At 46.1% G+C, this 21,126-nt stretch overlaps 2 protein-coding genes and 1 long non-coding RNA gene across 3 annotated transcripts in view; all 3 read right to left on the minus strand.

Moving 5' to 3' along the window:
• The window catches only part of SH3BP5 (SH3 domain binding protein 5), a 51,105-nt gene extending 45,443 nt beyond the window's left edge, over positions 1-5,662 (minus strand). Inside the window, exons 1-2 of the mRNA XM_081164779.1 lie at positions 5,232-5,662; positions 10-72 (exon numbers count right to left, since the gene is read on the minus strand). Of these exons, the coding sequence (XP_081020905.1) occupies positions 10-72; positions 5,232-5,324 (156 nt within the window). The 5' untranslated portion in view covers positions 5,325-5,662. The remainder of the gene's footprint in view (positions 1-9; positions 73-5,231) is intronic.
• METTL6 (methyltransferase 6, tRNA N3-cytidine) overlaps positions 1-21,126 on the minus strand; it is a 47,398-nt gene that overhangs the window by 11,375 nt on the left and 14,897 nt on the right. The window lies entirely within an intron of this gene.
• LOC308570236 lies at positions 5,927-19,754 on the minus strand. Its single transcript, XR_014001021.1, has 2 exons — positions 19,620-19,754; positions 5,927-6,302 (listed from the first exon to the last, which is right to left on the minus strand). It is a non-coding gene; the product is annotated as an uncharacterized lncRNA (long non-coding RNA).

The following is a 21,126-nucleotide window of genomic DNA, read 5'->3' on the forward strand; positions in this document are numbered from 1 at the left end:
AAATGGTACCTCGAGTTCTGTTTCTCTCCGATTGATAGCATCTGTGGATTGATTCAACTTTTCTAGTTCCCCCTGGAAGAAAGCCAAAAAAACAGCACATGTTGAGAAATACGACACTGACAGAGCTGGGATGGACTTGGGTTATTAAGTGTCATCTGGCATTCGGGGAGAGGGGCCTCAGCTGGAATGTGAAATGGAAACGGAAGGGTGGAAGGTATTTTAACTGCAAGGCCGAAATTTATGGCGCCTGGGCCTCTGTGGTGAGGCGGATTTGGGGACAGGGAAGAGGGAGAGGCTTCGGACACCTTTTGAAGACTGCAACGGAGGGTTACGTTTTTAAAGAGTTATTCCAGTTCAACTCCAAAGCTGTTCCTCTTTATGACTTGCAAGTCATCAATGCAAATCGGGAACTGAACTTCTCCCAGAAGGGCGAGAAAGTGTATCTAAGGAAGAGCAAACAGTGCTTAGGAAAAGAGGCCTAAACCATCGCTTAGCGACAGGCAAGATCCAAATTCGAGAGAATGAAATGGGTTTTCTTCCCCCATGTTTAAGATTCCAGGTATCCATTCCTCCCCGCCTTTTCCTTTCTTCCAACCCTGCTAAAATGAAGAACTAAAGTATTTAATTACAGTCATACCTCGGGTTACAGACGCTTCAGGTTGCGCGTTTTTGGGTTGCGCACCGCGCCAAACCCGGAAGTACCGGAACGGGTTACTTCCGGGTTTTGGTGCGTGTGCATGTGCAGAAGCACTAAAACGCGCTTTGCGCATGCGCAGAAACGCCGAATCGCGCCCCGCGCATGCGCAGACAGGCACTGCGGGTTGCGAACGTGCCTCCCGCACGGATCACGTTCGCAACCCGAGCATCCACTGTTCATGTTTATCCCACTCCTTCTCCACAGAGCTCAGAGTGGCATACATGATTCTCCCTCCCCCCCAAAAAAATATCATTTTATTATCCTTACAACAACCCTGTGAGGTTGCCAAGACTTCAGAGTGCATGCCTGGACAAAGGTTCATGGCTGTGTGGAGATTTGAACCCGGGTCACTCCAGTAGGTCCAATATTTTGACCCAGGAATACTTAGTATTTATATGGGCTCTTAACAACAGTCCCCTGCTTCACATACATTTGAGACAGTAATCCTGACAAATGAGCTGCCAGAGAAGACAGCGGTCTTTGTTTCTTTCGAAAGATTTTCAAGGATAACAATGGTACATAATACATATATAATGTCAGTGCTTTCAATTTGTACAGGTGGGAGACACTGCTGTCAAAGGCCTTGTGGGGAGAGATGGGGGGAAGGAAGAGGGGATAATCAGTGGTAGAAACTAGGATAGAAAAGGTTATGTACGGTCCTACTTTGGAGTCGGGCAGGGAGACATTTCCCCCCCTGTGCTCTCAGCGCCAGCCATTTTATTATTGAGTCTCAGACGCCATACATGGCGACAAGCAGGGTGGATAAAAATCAATTATTCTTTTTTGGGGGGAAAAATTTAAAAATCAGATTTTTTAAAATATAAATTTGATTTTTTTAAAAATTTAAATTTGATTTTTTTAAAAAAAATAAATTCGATTTTTAAAATAAAATGCTTTTGGGGGGAAATCTTTCTAAAGATAGTTTTCTATTTAAGTTACATTATAGTCCAAAGGCTATTATCAGGAAATAAGGATTTGTTTAAGTTTTTCATGTGTGCTAAAACTCACTCTAAGGTTGTTGATTTTTTAAAAAAAACAAACTTGTTCAACCACATCAATTAATAAACATGGATACACATGCTATGTTATTGTTTCAGTTAAATAAATTCTTTAAATTGTTATTAAGGAAAAAATTATTTTTCTCCTTCCAATAAAGTACAGCAGAAAAGTTGTCCAAATATAAACAGTTAAACTATTAAACAGCACAATAATTTCATAATTATCGGTCTATATGTATTTCTAATAGTACTACCCAATCCACAGTTTTTGATATAACTGTAAAAACTACTCTGGAAATTTATTATTCCAAAAATGAAACCTTCATCTGCTTGTTAAATATTAAGATTATGCCAGCAAGAATAAGTCTTTCTGCAAAAAATAAAAAATAAAAAATGATTTAAATCAAGTCTTACTAACTAGCGATTTAAATCGTGATTTCAATCGATTTGATTTAAATCAAATCCACCCTGGCGACAAGACTTCTCAAAGCGCTCCCATTCTCTCAATCCCCAGTTGCGAAATGCGCCTAGCGCCTGGCTAATTTCAAACGCTGGGGATAAGGGTCTTTCATTCTTTTGCATACCGTATGTGCAGAGTTTTTGTGTGATATGTTCTTTATGTGTTTGTTTCTGTTGGCGGCAGACGAGCCCAGAGCATGTTTGGTCCTCATTTTGCAGACAGCTCACCTCCTGACATTTGAGCCGGGAGACATCTGAGCCAGGGACTTTCTGCCTCACGTATCAGCTTAACAACATGACATTTCAAACATCTGGCAGCATCTCTCTGATTGTCGGTATGCATGCATGGGAAAGGCACAAAGGCCATTTTAAACACGCTTCGATCGGGTTTTGAGCTCAACTGGTGGCTATGTAGGAATGAAGACGGACAGCTGCTCATGTTACCTGTTTAGCTAAAAACCCTTTCTGACTCTCCACCCATCATTTTGCCCCCCCCCAACTGATTTGTTGACACAGAGGAATTTTTAGAACTTTTTCATGTGTTAAAAATGGATGGAAATATCTCTTTGGTCCCTCCTGGCAGAGACGATGCTGCTCAGCTGCTCCTCTCTCCTGACAGGGACATTTGCAGAACCTGTCACAGGAGAGGGAGGGAAAGAAAACAGTTTCTCTGCTGGGATAGCTCAGTTGGTAGCGCACAAGACTTTTAAGCTCAGGGTCGTGGGTTCAAACCTCACCTTGGATGAAAAACTCCTGCGTTGCAGGGAATAAGACTAGATGACCTGTGTGGTCCCTTTCCAACTCTATAATTTTATGATGCTATGACCCCATTCACCCCTGCAAAAACAACCGACAAGAGGAAGCAATTGTCGTTTTCATGGGCATAGGGTTTTTTCTTGTCTCTACGGACAAAACACCAAAACAGTACACATAGTAGTACAGTGGTACCTCTGGTTACGTACTTAATTCATTCCGGAGGTCCGTTCTTAACCTGAAACTGTTCTTAACCTGAAGCACAACTTTAGCTAATGGGGCCTCCTGCTGCTACCGCGCCGCCAGAGCACGATTTCTGTTCTCATCCTGAAACAAAGTTCTTAACCCGAGGTACTATTTCTGGGTTAGCAGAGTCTGTATCCTGAAGCATATGTAACCTGAAGTGTATGTAATCTGAGGTACCACTGTATCTTAATTTGGAGAAGAAAACCTAAACTTAAATTAAAAGGGATGTTATATATTTATAATTTTAGCCATAGGCCACTTTCGCACCTGAAGCCTTTCAAAGCAGCTTGCTTGTTGGATGAGATGGGGCAAGGAACTGTCTTTTCTTGTACTTCAGGTGTGGGGGACATTTATAGCAGGGGACGCTATTTGTGAACCGGCAGAGCGGAGAGGAGCAGTCACTGAAACTGAGAGCAGGATCTTCGTCAAAGCACTAATGCACTTCTGGTTGTAACCAGTTATCTCAGCGTCTAACGCTTAGCTGAAGCTAGTGTCCAAGCAAGATTGCACATTTGATTGACCCTGGTAAAAGAGAGACAATTGGAGCTCATGGTATGTGAACAAGGTTGCAGTTGGTCAATTCTGTTGCCAATATCGGCCAGGAATGTGGTCAATGGTTTTAAAACTATAGGGAGCCAGTGTGGTGTGATGGTTATAGAGTGTTGGACTAGGTCCTGAGAGCGGGATTCAAATCCGTACACGGCCATGAAGCTCTTTGCCTGGTCTACCTCACAGGGTTGCTGTGTGGATGAAATGCGGGGGAGGAGAACCATTTACATCACCTTGAGATCCTTGGAAGATAAAGGCGGTACATAAATAAACAACAACAAACCACCTCCATCGTTCTGCCCAGACACTGAGGTCCAGCGGCGAGGGCCTTCTGGCGGTTCCCTCGCTACGAGAAGCCAAGTTACAGGTAACCAGGCAGAGGGCCTTCTTGGTGGTGGCACCCGCCCTGTGGAATGCCTTCCCACCAGATGTCAAAGAGAAAAACAACTACCAGACTTTTAGAAGACATCTGAAGGCAGCCCTGTTTAGGGAAGCTTTTAATGTTTAATAGGTTATTGTATTTTAGTGTTCTGTTGGAAGCCGCCCAGAGTGGCTGGGGAAACCCAGCCAGATGAGCAGGGTATAAATAATAAATTATTATTAATATAACAACAACATGGGGGGCGCGGGAGGCTTAGTTCAGTGGCACAGCATCCGCTTGGCATTCAGAAGGCTCCTGGTTCAAAATCTGGCATCTCCTCGCAGGGCTGAACCCCGAACAGTGGCTGCCATACAGTGTAGGAATACTGAGCCAGTATAATGTAGCGCTGTCTTCTCCCCCGCCTTTCTCTCTTGCAAGACGCCACCACGACCTTCAAAAGCGCTCTAGCGCAACCTGCTCCGGCCTGAGGCATCCCTGGGCGAGAGCCCCTCTCCACCCTCATCCCTTCCTCTCCAGCGCTCGCCCGGAGCCAGATCCCTTGCCTTTGGCACGGCATCCTAAAAAAACAAACCCAAACCCCAAGGAGCCCGACCCTCTGACAACGACCGAGCCAGAGAGAGAGAGACCGCCACCAGAACAGGGTGTGGGTTTTTCTCGCCGCTTGCACGTCGCCGCCGCCGCTTTTTAGGAAGGGAGAAGAGGGAAGGCGGCGAGGAGAGGCGGCTTCTCTTTCTCCAAAAGCACCCTTTGCACAATTGCGAAGGAGAGATCGGCGGACCCCCCTTGGCTTTGCCGCCTGCAGAAAGACCTTGGCAGAAATCTAATGAAGCCCCCAAGGGTGGGGGGAGCGCATGGCGGCAGGCAACGCCCCCTCCCCCTTTTTCACGAATTTACACGCGGCTTTTTGGGGGGGGGAGGGGAGAGGAGAATCGGCCGGAGAGGCGCAAGCGAGCGCCACGCACGCACACTTTCCCAATAAAAGGCGCCCGGCCCTGCAACCTCCCCAAAATGCGCACGCCGATTTCGCCCCCGCCGATGCGCCCACCATGTGCGCTCCCCGCGAAGGGGCGTGAGTGAGCCGTGGGGGGGGGGGGGCGAGCTAAATCGGATCCCCAAGAAAGCGATCCCGAACCTGCGCCTCTATTACCTGGATCCTGGGATCCACTTCTTCCTCTTCTTCCGGCTGCTGCGGGAGCTGCTCGGCGTCCTCCGCCTTGGTCCTCCGGGTTGCAGGATCCATGTTGTTGGCGGCGACGTGGGTGGGTGGGAGAGCCTTCTGTGCCCAAGGAGGGAGGATCTGGCTGATCCTTCTGAGCTGCAGCTGTTGTGGCTTTCTTTTTCCTTCCCTGTCGAGGATCTTCGGTATCCTCCGGAGGAAGGAAAAGGGGAGTTTGCAGCAGCAGCAGCAGCAGCCGCCCCCCTCGCCGCCTGCGCTTTGCGCGCCTCGCTCGTCGCCAGCCGCCGCTCCGTTAGGCGGAGAGGAAAGGAAACGCGCCTCGCCCCCTGGCTTGCAGCATCAGCGGCTGCCGTCGCCAAGCGGCGCTCGCTGACACCCAGGCATGGTCCGCCTCCTTCCGACGCTGCTAAATCAGAGGCCCTGCTTTTTTTAAAAAAGGAATCCATCATCCACTTTGCAGTCTCCCTCCCAGCTCAGCATTTCCTCCCCTTCTGTTATATTAAAAGGAAATAGGAACAGGTGTGGTGGTGGGGTTTGAAAATAGGTCAAGCTTCACGGTCCTTGCTGCTTTTATGTTCCTGGGATATATTTTTGTGTGTGTGTGTGTGTGTGTGTGTGTGTGATGTAATTTGCAGCAATCTACTAAGGAGATAAAGGCACGCACCTTAAACACCCGGTTATGGTGGATTTATTTCCAGGGAGAAGCACATCCACGACAATGGGGATGCAACGTAAGTGGGAGACTTCTTGCAAGTGTTGCTTGCGCCCCAACACCTAGCTATTGTGAATTTCCCCATGAATGTCACCTTCGTTTCCCAATGCTCTTGCGTCGCGCGCTGAAAAGTGTCACCAGGAATTTGCACAACGTTGTGTTGCCAAGGGACGCCTGCATTCTGTTAACACCCTGCCATAAGGGCTGGAGCCATCATTCTGTTCCCACGGAGGCCGACTAGATGTTTCTGGGATGCCCAAAAGCAGGACCGCAGGGCCACAACTCTCACCATCCTGAGATTCCCAGCAACTCCAAGACAGCAACACTCCCTATGGTGGAAATACTACAGAGCCATTACGTTTAGGAGCCGTTGATAGCCTCACCCTTCTTGAATTTCTCTAATCCATTTTTTAAAGCCATACACATTCATGGATCCCAGTCACTAAGGAACTATTTTCACGTTTCCCCCCCTCAATAAAAAACAACGAAGAGCCTTAGAGCCTTGTGGCACCTTGAAGGCTATTTTTTTAATGGCGCATAAGCTTTAGTGACCTCAGATATGCAGATGACACAACCTTGATGGCAGAAAGTGAGGAGGAATTAAAGAACCTTTTAATGCGGGTGAAAGAGGAGAGTGCAAAATATGATCTGAAGCTCAACATCAAAAAAACGAAGATCATGGCCACTGGGTCTATCACCTCCTGGCAAATAGAAGGGGAAGAAATGGAGGCGGTGAGAGATTTTACTTTCTTGGGCTCCATGATCACTGCAGATGGTGACAGCAGTCATGAAATTAAAAGACGCCTGCTCCTTGGGAGAAAAGCAATGACAAACCTAGACAGCATCTTAAAAAGCAGAGACATCACTTGCCAACAAAGGTCCCTATAGTTAAAGCTATGATTTTCCCAGTAGTGATGTATAGCAGGGAGAGCTGGACCATAATAATAATAATAATAATAATAATTTTTTATTTATACCCCGCCCTCCCCAGCCAAGGCCGGGCTCAGAGCGGCTTACAAGCAATAATAAAAACAAGATGAGTGATTACAACTTAAAAACAAAAATAAAATACAACATTAAAATAATGGAACATTAAAATATTAAAATGGAGCCTCATTGCAGGAGAAGGAAAAGAAAAAAGAAAAAGGGGGCGGAGGGAATCAAATTGGCTCCAATCCAAAGGCCAGGCGGAACAACTCTGTCTTACAGGCCCTGCGGAAAGAGATCAGATCCTGCAGGGCCCTGGTCTCATGAGACAGAGCGTTCCACCAAGTTGGGGCCAGTGCTGAAAAGGCCCTGGCTCTGGTTGAAGCCAATCTAACTTCCTTAGGGCCTGGGACCACTAGGGTGTTGTTATTTATGGACCTTGAGGCTCTCCGTGGGGCATACCAGGCGAGGCGGTCCCGTAGGTACGAGGGTCCTAGGCCGTGAAGGGCTTTAAAGGTCAAAAGCAGCACCTTAAATCTGACCCTGTACTCCACCGGGAGCCAGTGCAGCTTGAAAAGCACTGGATGAATATGCTCCCATGGCAGAGACCCTGTGAGGAGCCTCGCTGCAGCATTCTGTACCCGCTGGAGTTTCTGGGACAGCTTCAAGGGCAGCCCCGCGTAGAGCGAGTTACAGTAGTCAAGCCTGGAGATGACTGTCGCATGGATCACTGTGGCCAGGTCGGGGCGGGAAAGGTAAAGACTGATAAAAAAGACTGATCGCCGAAAAATTGATGCTTTTGAATTATGGTGCTGGAGGAGACTCTTGAGAGTCCCATGGGCTGCAAGAAGATCAGACCTATCCATTCTGAAGGAAATCAGCCCTGAGTGCTCACTTGGAAGGACAGATCGTGAAGCTGAGGCACTCAACCAAGTTTGTGAAGCTTGTGCTTTTGCTAATAAAGCGTTAACTCTGAACTGTGCGATTACCGACCAGCACACTTCTGTGACACAGCACCGCCCAGGCGGGCAATTGTCAAGGATGTTGGGGTTGTGGTCCAGCAATGTTTGGGAAGGCCACAGGTTCCCCCTGCCTGTACCAAGGGGGAGAAATAAGCTGCGGGTTAAATCAACGGTGCTGCTTCTTAAACGCAAGCAGCGTTTCAATGCAAGCTACTAAATGCCATAAGTTTGGATTCACATTTCAGTGCATGACTGCTGGGAAGTTTTGAATGAAGAGTGGGAACATCGTGACCAGTTCAGAGCATGTTGAATCAGTGATCTCAAGGTCAGGCCAACGTACTGCCAAACCGCCTATTTGGCTTACTCAGGGACACAGGTGTCTTCCCTGCCTTAGACAAACCCATATTCAGTTCAGGCTGGCTGGACAGGATACATTGCAGGAAATTTCACTGTGTTTCCATCCGCTGGGCACTGCAGCTGACAGGATGACTTCTAAACACCTCATCATCTTACATTTAAAGCACACAGCTTCTTGCCAAAGAATCCCGGGAACTGTCCTTCGTTAAGGGGGCTGGGAATTGTAGCGCCGTACAGGGCAAACTACAGCTCCCGGGATTCTTTTGAGGAAAGTGGTGTGCTTTTGCTGCATATACAGTTGTACCTTGGAAGTCGAATGGAATCTCTTTGACTTTCAAAACGTTTGAAAACCAAATCGCGGCTTCTGATTGGAAGCCACAGAAGGCCTGTTAGACTTTCAGCTTCCAAAAATAGTTCGCAAGCCAGAACACTCATTTCCAAGTTTGCGGCGTTCGGGAAACAAAACGTTCAAGAACTAAGCTGTTTGAAAACCAAGGTATGACTGTAGGAAATTATTATTATTATTATTATTATTATTTATTATTTATATCCTGCCCATCTGGCTTGGTTTCCTCAGCCACTCTGTGGGGCTCCCATATAATATTAATAATAATAATAATAATAAAAGTGATAAAATATCAAACATTAAAAACTTCCCCAAAGAAGGGCTGCCTTCAGATGTCTTCTAAAAGTCAAATAGTTGTTTATGTGTTTGATATCTGATGGGAGGGCATTCCACAGGACAGGCGCCACTACCGAGAAGGCCCTCTGCCTGGTTCCCTGTAACCTCACCTTTTTGCAATGAGGGAACTTAGTGCTGGACCTCAGTGTCCGGGCAGAGCGACGCTCCTTCAGGTATACTGGACTGAGACCATTTAGGGCTTTACACTTCAGCACCAACAATTTGAATTCTGCATGAAAATGTACTGGGAGCCAATGTAGGTCTTTCAGGACCGGTGTTATGTGGTTACTGAATAGGATTGATTGCCAGCTGTTGAACTGGGCTGACCTCGGTCTCTGTCCCTTTAATCATCCTCTCCCCGCGCCCTGCAATAAGCGGAACAGTCTCTGCTTAGCTCCTTGCACTGAGAAGTGGCAGCCTCACCATCAGGGCAGGACTTGGAGGCAGAGATCTAGGGACCTACTCAGCAGAACGGCTGACAGCCAAACACCACAGGCTGAAAGACCACCAAGTGCAGAGTCTAAAAGGACCCAAGCAATTTCTACATATCAAACCTCTGATCAGAAAATGGGAGCAAGCCAAGCCAGGCTTTTGTTGCTGCTGCTGCTGCTGCTTCCTTCCTCTCTCTCTCTCTCTCTCTCTCTCTCTCTCTCTCTCCACTTGGTAATAATCTTGTGGTTTATTATCTTCCTCTTTCTTTGCTCATCCTAACCCTGAGCTTCCAGAAAGGCCCACAGCAGACCTCTCTCCCTTTGCAGACAAGCAGCAGATGTGCACACAGCCGACTGTGAAGTCACAAGCTGCCCCAGAATGATGGTGGCTCCGGGTGCTAGGAAACAGCTAGATGGCTTCAGGGTGGCAGAAGCAGCGGGTGTGCAAGAAGCGCCTCCGCCGACCTTGGCAACTCAGTCAAGGGCAAGCCTGGACGCTGGAGGAGCAGCTGCTGGAGCTGCTTTGTGCGTTTCAGTCGCCGCAGCTCAGTCCGAGAGCGAAAGGCTCTGCCTGGGTGGTGGTGGTTTTTAAAGGCCCCTCAACACACCCAGCATGTGTAAGAATAAACCCCGTTAGACGGTGTGCCATTAATAGGCAGCAATGCAGTGAGCTAACCTTGATATGTCGCCACCGGCTCCCTCCTTAAATCACCATTTAAATCCCACAGAGAGAGGAAAGCCAACAGTTAACGTCTGATCAGCGTTTGCTCTGAATTGAGTTACTAGGGTTGTTGCAGACAGGGATGATAGCAGCAATCAGTGCTTTTTTTCTGGGGGGACACATACCCCTAAACATTTGGTGAATATTTGTACTTTTCTCCATTTATTGTATTTATTTTCCCCGATTTGAACTATAAAATGGTGATTTCCAGGAGTCAAAATGAGAGTACCCCTAAACATTTTTAAAGAAAAAAAGCACTGGCAGCAATAAGCAAAATCTAATATGTGCCTATAGCAGTGTTCAAAATTAGCCAGGCGCCAGGCGCATTTTGCATTTGGCTATTGGCCGCTTGCAACCAAGTGAAGATGCCTGGGAGCCAGGATAGTGCCAGACATCTCCACCATCTGGAGGTGCCTGCCTGGGAGCTGGACTGTTTTCACGCACTATTACCATGCCCTGTAGAATTCGATCAGTTATATTTTATCTGCACAATCAGAATGAATTTCGGGAACCAAAATGCTTTTTTCTGTGCAGCCTTAATTTTTGCAACTTGGCCACAATCATGTTATTTTTTCATAAATATAAAACATCCATTTCATAAAGAGAACAATTATAACAGCAGGCGAAAATTCTTTTTCTTAATGGTGACATGGACCATTCATAGAGGAAGAATATTCTTCAAAACTGTGAGCCGTTCCATCAAAATTCAGCATTCCGTGCCCACTGAACACAGCCCTCATGGGGCTGTTTCTGGGTTCTCCCCTTTAGAGCTCCATCTATTTCTGTACTTCTGCAAATCATGGGTTTCCCCCCAGCCTACTAATACCTTCCTCGTGCGTATGTGTGTGTGTGGTGCTGTTTTGACTACATAGGGACACTGCTAGGGCCGGATCACAAGGGCAAAAGTTGATGGGCTCACAGGCCCTGAGCCCCACTAAATGACAGGGCCAAGACGGCTGGCAATCCCCGCAAGAGCAGTGCTGCCATAGGAGCAGGGTGAAGATCCAAACAGTAAGGTAAAGGTAAAGGGACCCCTGACCATTAGGTCCAGTCGTGGCCGACTCTGGGGTTGCGGCTCTCATCTCGCTTTACTGGCCGAGAGAGCCGGCGTACAACTTCCAGGTCATGTGGGCAGCATGACTATATAAAATTATTATTACTACTACTACTACTACTATGACAGGACATGTTTTTCGGGCATGGGAGTGCGAGCATTTTGCCCAGGGGACCAGGCAAGCATTGTAACACCTCTGCCTAAGGATCTACATTTGGAGGATTAGTTTGCTATTTATATATAGGAATATCTGGATGGAAAACTCCTCTGTCACATGCACAGAAAGCAAGAAGGCTTCAGAATTGTGAAATGCAGACCCTCCAAGTGTCCCTATTTTCCAGGGACACTCCCAGATTTACATAAACCGCCCTGGTTTCTGATTTGATCCCAGAATGGCCTGCTTTTCCTTAGGACATCCCTATTTTCATCGGAGAAAGCTTGAAGGCTTCCGGCTTTGCTTAACACCACATGACACCAGAAGCACGCTGAAAACTGCTGCATCCAGTGTTTAACTTCTTCAGCACATTCCAAAACAATGTCGCTGTAGCTTATCTTTGCCCAGTAAACCATTGACAGGCAGAACCGAAAACAAGGGATCATATACACTATCCTCCTCCCCCCGCCCCGATAACAGGCTTCCTCGATAAAGCAGCTAAAGATTGCAAACAATGGAGACCGGTGGAAAAGTAAACAAGACTGCAGCCTTTGGGACAAAATACCGCTGAACTAGGTGATGGAGTTTAGTTCCAAATACAAACCTAAAAAGCAGAGGTTGCCAACACACTGCTATATATTGTTTGATTCCAACATCCATCATCCCAACCACTGGCCATATTGGTTGGTGCAGATGGAAACTGTACTCCCAATAACATTTGTAGCCATAACACCAGCTACTCTCAACCTACGGGACTGGGAGGTATTTTCTCCATAGTCCAATGTAAGCAAACTGTAGAAAATAGCTGTTCCATTTGACTTGGTTTGGGCAGTACAGTCGTACCTCGGAAGTCAAACACCTTGTGAGTCAAACATTTCAGCTCCTGGACGCCACCAACCCCGAAGTTTGCAAACGTTCTTTGGTACCCAAACGTCTGACGGGGCTTCTGCAGCTTCCAATTGGCTGCAGGAGCTTCCTGCAGCCAATCGGAAGCTTCACCTTGGAAGCCAATTAGAAGCCTTGCCTTGGTTTCCAAAGCTTTTGGAAGTTGAACGGACTTCTGGAACAGATTCCATTTGACTTCCGAGGTACCACTGTAATCAGAAATAAGGAAATGTTGTACTAGGGACAGATTTGCCTGTAGAGTTGGGGTGAGGACCTGCGGTTGCGTGTGGCCCTTGTCCCAATTTTCTGCGGCCCTCAATGTCATCTGGCTCTCAGCATATACTGGACCACACTTGAGTTCCGGACTGAGCCTCTGGGAATTGCTTCCTCGTCCACTGTGTGTTTGCACGCACATGTGAGAGAATGGGTAGGATGGCGCAGGCTGCAAATTCTGCCTGCTGTCAGCTGCACTAAACAAACCTTTTATAGGGAAAAATATCCCTAATCCTTGCTGGGAGATACAGGTGACAGCTTCATGGGCAGGAAAAGGGGGAGGGGGGTTGTTGGCATGCGGAAACCAAAGTGGTAACGTGCATCGGTCAAAGGCAGGCACAGGCAAACTCGGCCCTCCAAATGTTTTGGGACTACAACTCCCATCATCCCTAGCTAACAGGACCAGTGGTCAGGGATGATGGGAATTGTAGTCTCAAAACATCTGGAGGGCCGAGTTTGCCTATGCCTGGTCAAAGGCATCCCCATTCCACCCTTCTGGTGTGAACAGTATCCTGCAAATGGCGACTCAAAACGCAGTGGGAGGGAATGATCTCACTGTGTTTTAAGCAGCTAACATGCACATCGTTGAAATTGACATGCGTGTTCATTTCAAGTTTCCAATGAGTAGGATGGGAATGACTTCAGGGCCAGGCATCTGAGCCCCAATAAGATCAGAAAAACTACTGGAGATGCTGGAAATGTAAAGAAAAAGAAGGTACCTTCTACCATATGTGGTGGATGTGTAAAGTAATAAAAGCCTTCTAGGAAATGATATATAATGAATTGAAAAAAATGTTTAAAATAATTTTTGTTAAAAAAACAGAAGCTTTTTTATTAGGAATTGTAGGTACTGATATTCCAAAGGATCAGAGAAGACTTTTTACGTATGCGACAGTAGCCGCACGGATGCTACTAGCCCAGAGATGGAAAGAAGACAAAGTCCCTACCGGAGAGAAAAAGCAAACTAAGCTGTTGGAGTACGCCGAAATGCCAAAACTGACCGGAAAGTTCAGGATCCAAGAAGACCAAAACTTCAATAAAGAATGGGGGAGAAATATAATTTATTTAGGAGACTACTGTAAGCAGATGAAAACATTGGCAGGATTGCAATAGCACTTGCAAGGTAGCAAATATTATGGACAAAATGGAGAGATATAAAATATGGGCTATGAAATAATATGCAGTTGAAAAGGATAACAATAGGACCCATGGAGGGAAGTCCAGAGATTCAGAGAAATCTCTAAATATGGATATGTAATTGGTATTGTTATAATTCTATATCTGCAAAATCAATTAAGAATTATTATTTTTTTAAATAAAGAAATAAATACTACTGTGGGGAGGGGGAAAAGGTGTCAACCTCTCTGCTTTTTTTCCATGAGACAGCACTTTCCATAGAAGAAAAACAAAACATATAAAGCAATTCTGATTCCAAGGTTTGTTTCCCTCTGACATTCAGCTGCCAGTAACTATTCCGGTGTTTGTTAAAGATAAGCGAATGGGGAACCTTCCTTGTTTAATTTTGTTTAAACGTTAATGGCCTGTTTAAAAATGCTGTGTAGCTGAGAGTTACACATTCCCTTTCTCCAACACTTCAGTCAATTTTTAAAAATAGTTCTTAGATTTCTCTAATAGAAAACTGAAGTGCTTGCAGTGGCTAGCACCTCCATTTGCTATGCTGTCAAAAGGACAGCACTAAGGAACAAAAGGGACGTGGGTGGCGTTGTGGGTTAAACCACAGAGCCTAGGACTTGCCGATCAGAAGGTCGGCGGTTCGAATCCCCGCAACGGGGTGAGCTCCCGTTGCTCAGTCCCTGCTCCTGCCAACCTAGTGGTTTGAAAGCATGTCAAAGTGCAAGTAGATAAATAGGTACCGCTCCGGCGGGAAGGTAAACGGCGTTTCCGTGCGCTGCTCTGGTTTGCCAGAAGCGGCTTAGTCATGCTGGCCACATGACCCGGAAGCTGTACACCGGCTCCCTCGGCCAGTAAAGCGAGATGAGCATTCCGACCCCAGAGTCGGTCACGACTGGACCTAATGGTCAGGGGTCCCTTTAACTTTTAAGGAACAAAAAGTTTAGAGAAGTACAAAACTTTGGGGTGATATAAGGGGACAAGCTCCCCCCAAAACACAGCCTGATGAGGAATGAGCAGGCCTATTGAATGTTAAGTATCTCTAGGGGAAAGGGAGAAGAATAGAAGAAGGCAGCTTGTAATAGGTTGTGGCTGAGAGCCCCAGGAATATGCCATATTGCAGCATTTTGTTGAAGGTTCCACTTATATTTTCTATGTCCTATACAGCTAGTTGCACTCAGGCAAGGTCAGTGGTGCTTATTCTGAAGGAGTGTGTCTGGGGTTTTGGTTTAAGATGGTTCAATATCTTTGAATCAGATATCACTGGACCCTTTATGACATAGCAGGAGTTCCAGATAGTTGTTGTTGTTGTTGTTTAGTCGTTTAGTCGTGTCTGACCCCATGGACCAGAGCACGCCAGGCTTCCACTGCCTCCCGCAGTTTGGCCAAACTCATGCTGGTAGCTTCGAGAACAGTATCCAACCGTCTCGTCCTCTGTCGTCCCCTTCTCCTTGTGGCCTCCATCTTTCCCAACACCAGGGTCTTTTCCAGGGAGTCTTCTCTTCTCATGAGGTGGCCAAAGTATTGGAGCCTCAGCTTCACGATCTGTCCTTCCAGTGAGCACTCCGGGCTGATTTCCTTAAGAATGGAGAGGTTTGATCTTCTTTGCAGTCCATGGGACTCTCAAGAGTCTCCTCCAACACCATAATGCAAAAGCATCAATTCTTCGGCGATCAGCCTTCTTTATGGTCCAGCTCTCACTTCTGTACATCACTACTGGGAAAACCATAGCTTTAACTATACGGACCTTTGTTGGCAAGGTGATGTCTCTGCTTTTTAACAGTTATATCCCCATAAAGCTAAGGGAAAGAGAGAGGTGGGAAGGATCAAATTCAATTATTTCACAAAACACTCTGCCAATGCTATTTCAAGAGATCAGCTATAACTGTGCCACAATGGAAGTTTGACAAATGAGGTTTAGGTTGGTATGTGCTTAAATACATCTAAAATTAAACTTATGCACCAGTTAGTCAGAATATAGAATTGCTTTCTTTTCTGCATGCTCTCCTGCATCCCCCCTGCATGCTCCAGTAAGTATTTGAGCTCCCTCATTGAGTGGCAGTCAAGCTGGTGACTACAAGGAGCAGGGCTTTTTAGGCAGTGGCACCCATCTGTGGAATCCATTCCAGGTGAGATCCCTCAGACCCCCCCCAACATTGTATTCATTCGGACATTTGATTCAAACTTGGTTTTTAAAGATTCTGCTGAATTATTATTATTTTTAGGGAAGTGTTATAATGGTACATCAAGGCAGTCCAGATGTTGTCACACCACAGCTGGGGCTGATAGGAGTTGTTGGGTTCCCTAGCTCTGCCTTAACATGATTTTCTTACAAGGGTTGTTTGACACGCTGTTTTCACACTGTTATTTTCATCATCCCTCTCGCTGCCCAACTCCAACTGATGGGCTTCCTAAGAAGCTTACATTGCGAGTCGCTCTGAGCTCACATGATGGAGAAAAGCAGAATGCACGCTTTTAAAACAAATACATTTGAGTAAATAACTGTACTGCTATGCGCTGATGTGGGGAAAGCGCATTTGAGTAAGCCACCGCTACCCAAAGGCACGTTCAGTGCAGTTCCCTCAGCGCAAGTGCAACACCCTAGAGTGTACCACTTAATAATTCAACAACGTCTACAGGGCAATATGTTCCCCTTCCCTGAATAAGACAGGATCAGCTGTCTGAGGAATTTCTAAGCTGGAGTCTTTCGCTGCTATTCCCTTCACATATTTCATTGCCTGAATTCTAAATGGATCACAGAGAAATGGGGGGACGACCATAGTGCATATAGTTTTTTGGTTCTCCCTTCAGGGGAAAGAAATGGTTATTATCAGAAGCTTCTCAGCCCAATGTTATAAGAATTTTAAGGTCTCAGATATAGAATAAATATTCATAAATGCACACATATCTAAATATATGAACCAGAGTGTTATGTACTGAGTTGAATAGGATCCAAAATGCAGCAGTCTGATTGGTCCTAGAACAATAGGATCCAAAATGCAGCAGTCTGGTTCGTCTTAGAACAATGCAGCAGTATGATTGGTCTGCAGGAGCCACCCAATCCAGCTCCAGATGGAAGTGAATCCACAACCTGATTGGCCCACAGGAGAATTCCGGAATTAGCCAATCACGTGCAGCCCATTGTGTGAATATTGTATATAAAGCAGATACCGTGGGGGAACTTTCATTCCTCCTCACCACTATGAATAAAGAACATGAAATCCACTCTCGACTCTGAGTATATTTCACAGAGCCATCTTTCCTATTGGGTTTACTGGTGCATTGCACCAGGGCGCCGGCCTCTCAGGGGCGCCCCAGTGAGTGGGGGAGCTGTGCAGCTTTGCTGGCGGCCTCTCCTTTCCCTTCTGCATGCCCGTCAGCTGTGCCCCGTCAACCATATGGCTGGCGGGCATGCAGCTTGCCTCCCAAGCCTCCGCGGGAGGAGAGTGATCCCCAGAGAAGCTTAGGATAGAAGCTGCGCCCCACCAACTATATGCTTGGCGGGCATGCAGCTTGCCTCCCAAGCCTCTGCAGGAGGAGAGTGATGCCCGCAGAGGCTTGGGAAAAGGTTGACAACTCTGGGAAACAGGGGATGGGGCACCGGAGGTTCTTTGCACCACAGCGCCGGATATGCTTAAGACGGCCCTGATATGAACCATGGGTCTGAAATAGTGTGGGAGAGCAATCCTAAAGCCATTTTGGCTCTCCCAATGACCTCAAATATTCCTCTGCAGCAAGGGAGGCAAATGGGGAAAGACTTCCCATTGTCTTTTTGCTTACAATCCTGTCTTACGGGGCGTATTTGTGCATTAATAGGGTGAGCCTGTGACCTAGATTCAGGAACCATCACAAAAGAATGGCCAGGTAATGCAATCGGTGACCATTATCAGGTATCCTGGCAAACAGGATTTCTGCTGTAGACTATCTCCTTCTGTGATGTATGTATGATGATTTTGGGGGTGGTCTTGGGCTACAGGTTGGGCAATTTCAAAAGACTTTTGAATGGCTTGCGCACCATTGTTCAGGGTTCTCCTCCCTCCTGTGTGTGGTGAGTGTGTCTGTTGCAATAGTTCCTTGAATAAAGATCAGGTTTACTAGCCGCTTTGCTTCTCAATATTCTCTGGCTGGCCTCTGTTATTTTCTCCTACCGATAGGGAACCACTTAAGGACTCTACACGGGCTCTGGAATACCCCATAAGGGAAAGGGAGCAGTTTTTCTTATAATAACGGGGTCAGACCAATGAGGAGATAGAGCTAGAGAAGTTGGACAAGACTTTGTGGAGGAGGTCTTTGTTCTCTTGCCTGCTCAAAGTAGGTCCCGGGGGGGGGGGCTGCCCATCCCTCTTCCTCCTCTTACCAACTTGCCAGATGCATCCTCATTCACTACCAACCTAGCCTTGATACTTGGGCAGCACCTGGTTCCGGTACACCCGCCAATTTGCATTAACTCTTTCTTTTCCCCACCACAAGCCCAGCTCTGCAAAAGTTTTATTTTCCATCTGTTGGCTCGGCTCACCTGCATCAACACCCCAACACTTTTACACCTCCCTATACTTCAGAAGTTGGCAAATCTCCTCCACCCCCATTCATTTTTTTACATATTTTTTTACAAAGTAATAATCATAAATAAGAATAAAAATGTGCACCCCACCACCGAGACCATTCCATTGCAACTATCCAACCTCCCAAAATTTCAACACTCTTGCGATGGTTTGACCCCTTTCCATTTTAACAGTACAAATTCTACAAACACCCTCCATATCTCCTCAAAATCATTCCTCCTCCATGTTCCCCGTCTTACCTTAATGGCACCCATTAATTTATCATTAACAGCTGTATCCCACACCTCTTTATACCATTCTTCCATTTTAGATTCTGCTTGCTCCTTCCACTTCCTAGCTATCATAATTTGTGCAGCTGTCAATAAATTTGTGAGCAAGTCCTTCATAGCCTGTGAACCTTCCACCTCATCGTAAATTGATAATAATTCTACCTCTGAACTTTCGGTCAGCTTTAACCCAGTGATTTCTGTTATCTCCTTAAAACACCCTTTGCCAAAAAAAAAAAAATGTACATAATTTACACCTCCACCACATGTGAACATCATTCCCTGTTTCCCGGCATCCCCTCCAACATAACACTGAGAGTTGGCTAATCTTGATCACCCCAAGGGACACATTCTGGGATGGGACAGAGCAAATGAAAGGCAAAAGAAGGAAGGGAAACTAATGTAACTTGAACCTTTGTTCAGTAGGCTAGCTCTACATGCAGTCACACGCCTAATAAGACAGCTTCTATAAATCCAGGGACTGTGCCTGGAAAATAGGGACACTTGGAGGTCTGCGTTTGAGGAAGAAACACACAAATGCTGCAGGGGAAACCCATGTCTAAAAAAACACAGCGTGCTTCCCCCAAGCGAGTGTTAACAGTCTCTCAGTTTCTGTCAATCTTTGGTTTCACTTCTACTGCCTTTAGAGACTTGGCTTTTAGCATTATTCTCCCTCCTTGCTGTGGCCCACTTGATACTGAAACACCCCCACAATTCCTGCCTGTTTCTGAATTTGGCACGCAACTATCTGGGGCATGTGACCAGCTTGGTAGCACCAGAGCTCATTCCCTCCACTGAGTCCCAAACCAAGAGAAGTTTAACCAATAACATTGGCATGATGTGGCAGGCAGGGGAGAACACTGGCCACTGGGTAGTGTAGAAAATGTTCTGCAAGCATTAGCAAAAGCTGAGCAGGTTCTGCTAAATGCACAGTCAAATCAAATCAAATACCTTTATTGGCTTCCTGCAGCCAATCAAAAGCCACGCTTTGGTTTCCGAAAATTTTGGAAGTCGAACAGACTTCCGGAATGGATTCCATTAGTCTTCCAAGTTAAGAGTGTACTAAACAGGTGTCTTTACCGAACAAATTCCTTATTTCTTTAGTTCTTTTGTCTTTATCCTAACAAGCCAATAACTTTCATAACAGGCAGAGGCCTTCCGTTCCCCAATTGGTTTCTTTGTAAGGCTATAGTTGTGTGAAAGGCTTATATTTTAGATTCCGTTTTAATGGGTGATCTCACCTCCTTACTCATTTGCCATCCTTTTCTTTCCTGCTTTCACACTGACGACTCATGCTTAATTGGTACCCAGGTGTGCACAGTTAGTTCAGTTGTTCATCAAGCGCTCGGGACAGTTTTCTATCCTGGTGAGATTAGGTACTGCCGAGTTCAGTGGGGGAGAATTAAAAAACCGTGACAATTTTAAAAAAAAATCCTTTGCAACTTGATTGAGACACCTTCCCTGGAATGCAATCTAGGCTTATTTGTATATATTTTTTAAATTAAATTTTCTAAATTACATTTCAAAATATTCATTTAAACAACCCTAAATCAATGACTTACCTTTTTTGGTGTTTCATTTTGCTTACCCTATATCCCTTCATATTTTACATAAACTAAACCATTGAGTAATTCATTGTTACATTCATCAAAGCATATTTACACTGTTGAATTTATATTAATGGTACCAGCGTTTTTAAATAAACAGCAATCTAGGTTTAAAGTGTGTCGCCTTGGTGCAATGTTTTCTAAACACAAGACAGATTGGGCTGCAACAACCTGCTGTTCCTTTTTGCCTATTTAGTGATATTTTATACCATTACAAGTGAATGGTGATTGCTGGCCTTTCCCCATATCTCACTAGCTGCCATACCAACTCAACCGCCAAGCAGAATGTTGTTTGTAGCTTTCTCACCACCATACTCTTGTGATGTAGTTTAGTCTGCAACCAGGCAGGATGACAACAAATGCAAGGTTGCCGCTAGAAACAGGAGCCCAGTGCTTTGTGTCTCTCCCTCCCAATATCTAGGGAAATGCTTGGATCCAATTGTTGAGAATGGGAATGAACGTTGTCTTATACTGCTTTAGGAAGAACACCATAAATGTGGTATTTTAAAGAAATGAACTGGCCATGATGACCTGAATACCTGCTGTAGACTAATAACCTTAGAACTCTACATAATTCAGTTGTGATAACAATTATTAACAACAACAAAACCTCCCCTTCAGAAGAGGCATGGAATGGACTGCGGATCAAAGCCCCATATAAATTTTGGCAACGACAAGAGAAAGTGCACTTAAAATCACACATGGTTGGTTTTTTACACATAGATGTCTAGCTTGTAGGGATGCGGGTGGCGCTGTGGGTTAAACCACAGAGCCTAGGACTTGCCAATCAGAAGGTCGGCAGTTCGAATCCCCGCGACGGGGTGAGCTCCCGTTGCTCGGTCCCTGTTCCTGCCAACCTAGCAGTTCGAAAGCACGTCAAAGTGCAAAGTGCAAGTAGATAAATAGGTACCGCTCTGGTGAGAAGGTAAATGGCGTTCCCGTGCGTTGCTCTGGTTCGCCAGAAGCGGCTTAGTCATGCTGGCCACATGACCCAGAAGCTGTACGCCGGCTCCCTCGGCCAATAAAGCAAGATGAGTGCCCCAACCCCAGAGTCGGTCACGACTGGACCTAATGGTCAGGGGTCCCTTTACCTTTACCTGTCTATCTTGTATAAAACCCAATAGCTCTCCTATATGTTGGA

Source organism: Podarcis bocagei (assembly GCF_964188305.1).
Source record: "Podarcis bocagei genome assembly, chromosome: 12".
NCBI classification, from domain to species: domain Eukaryota; kingdom Metazoa; phylum Chordata; class Lepidosauria; order Squamata; family Lacertidae; genus Podarcis; species Podarcis bocagei.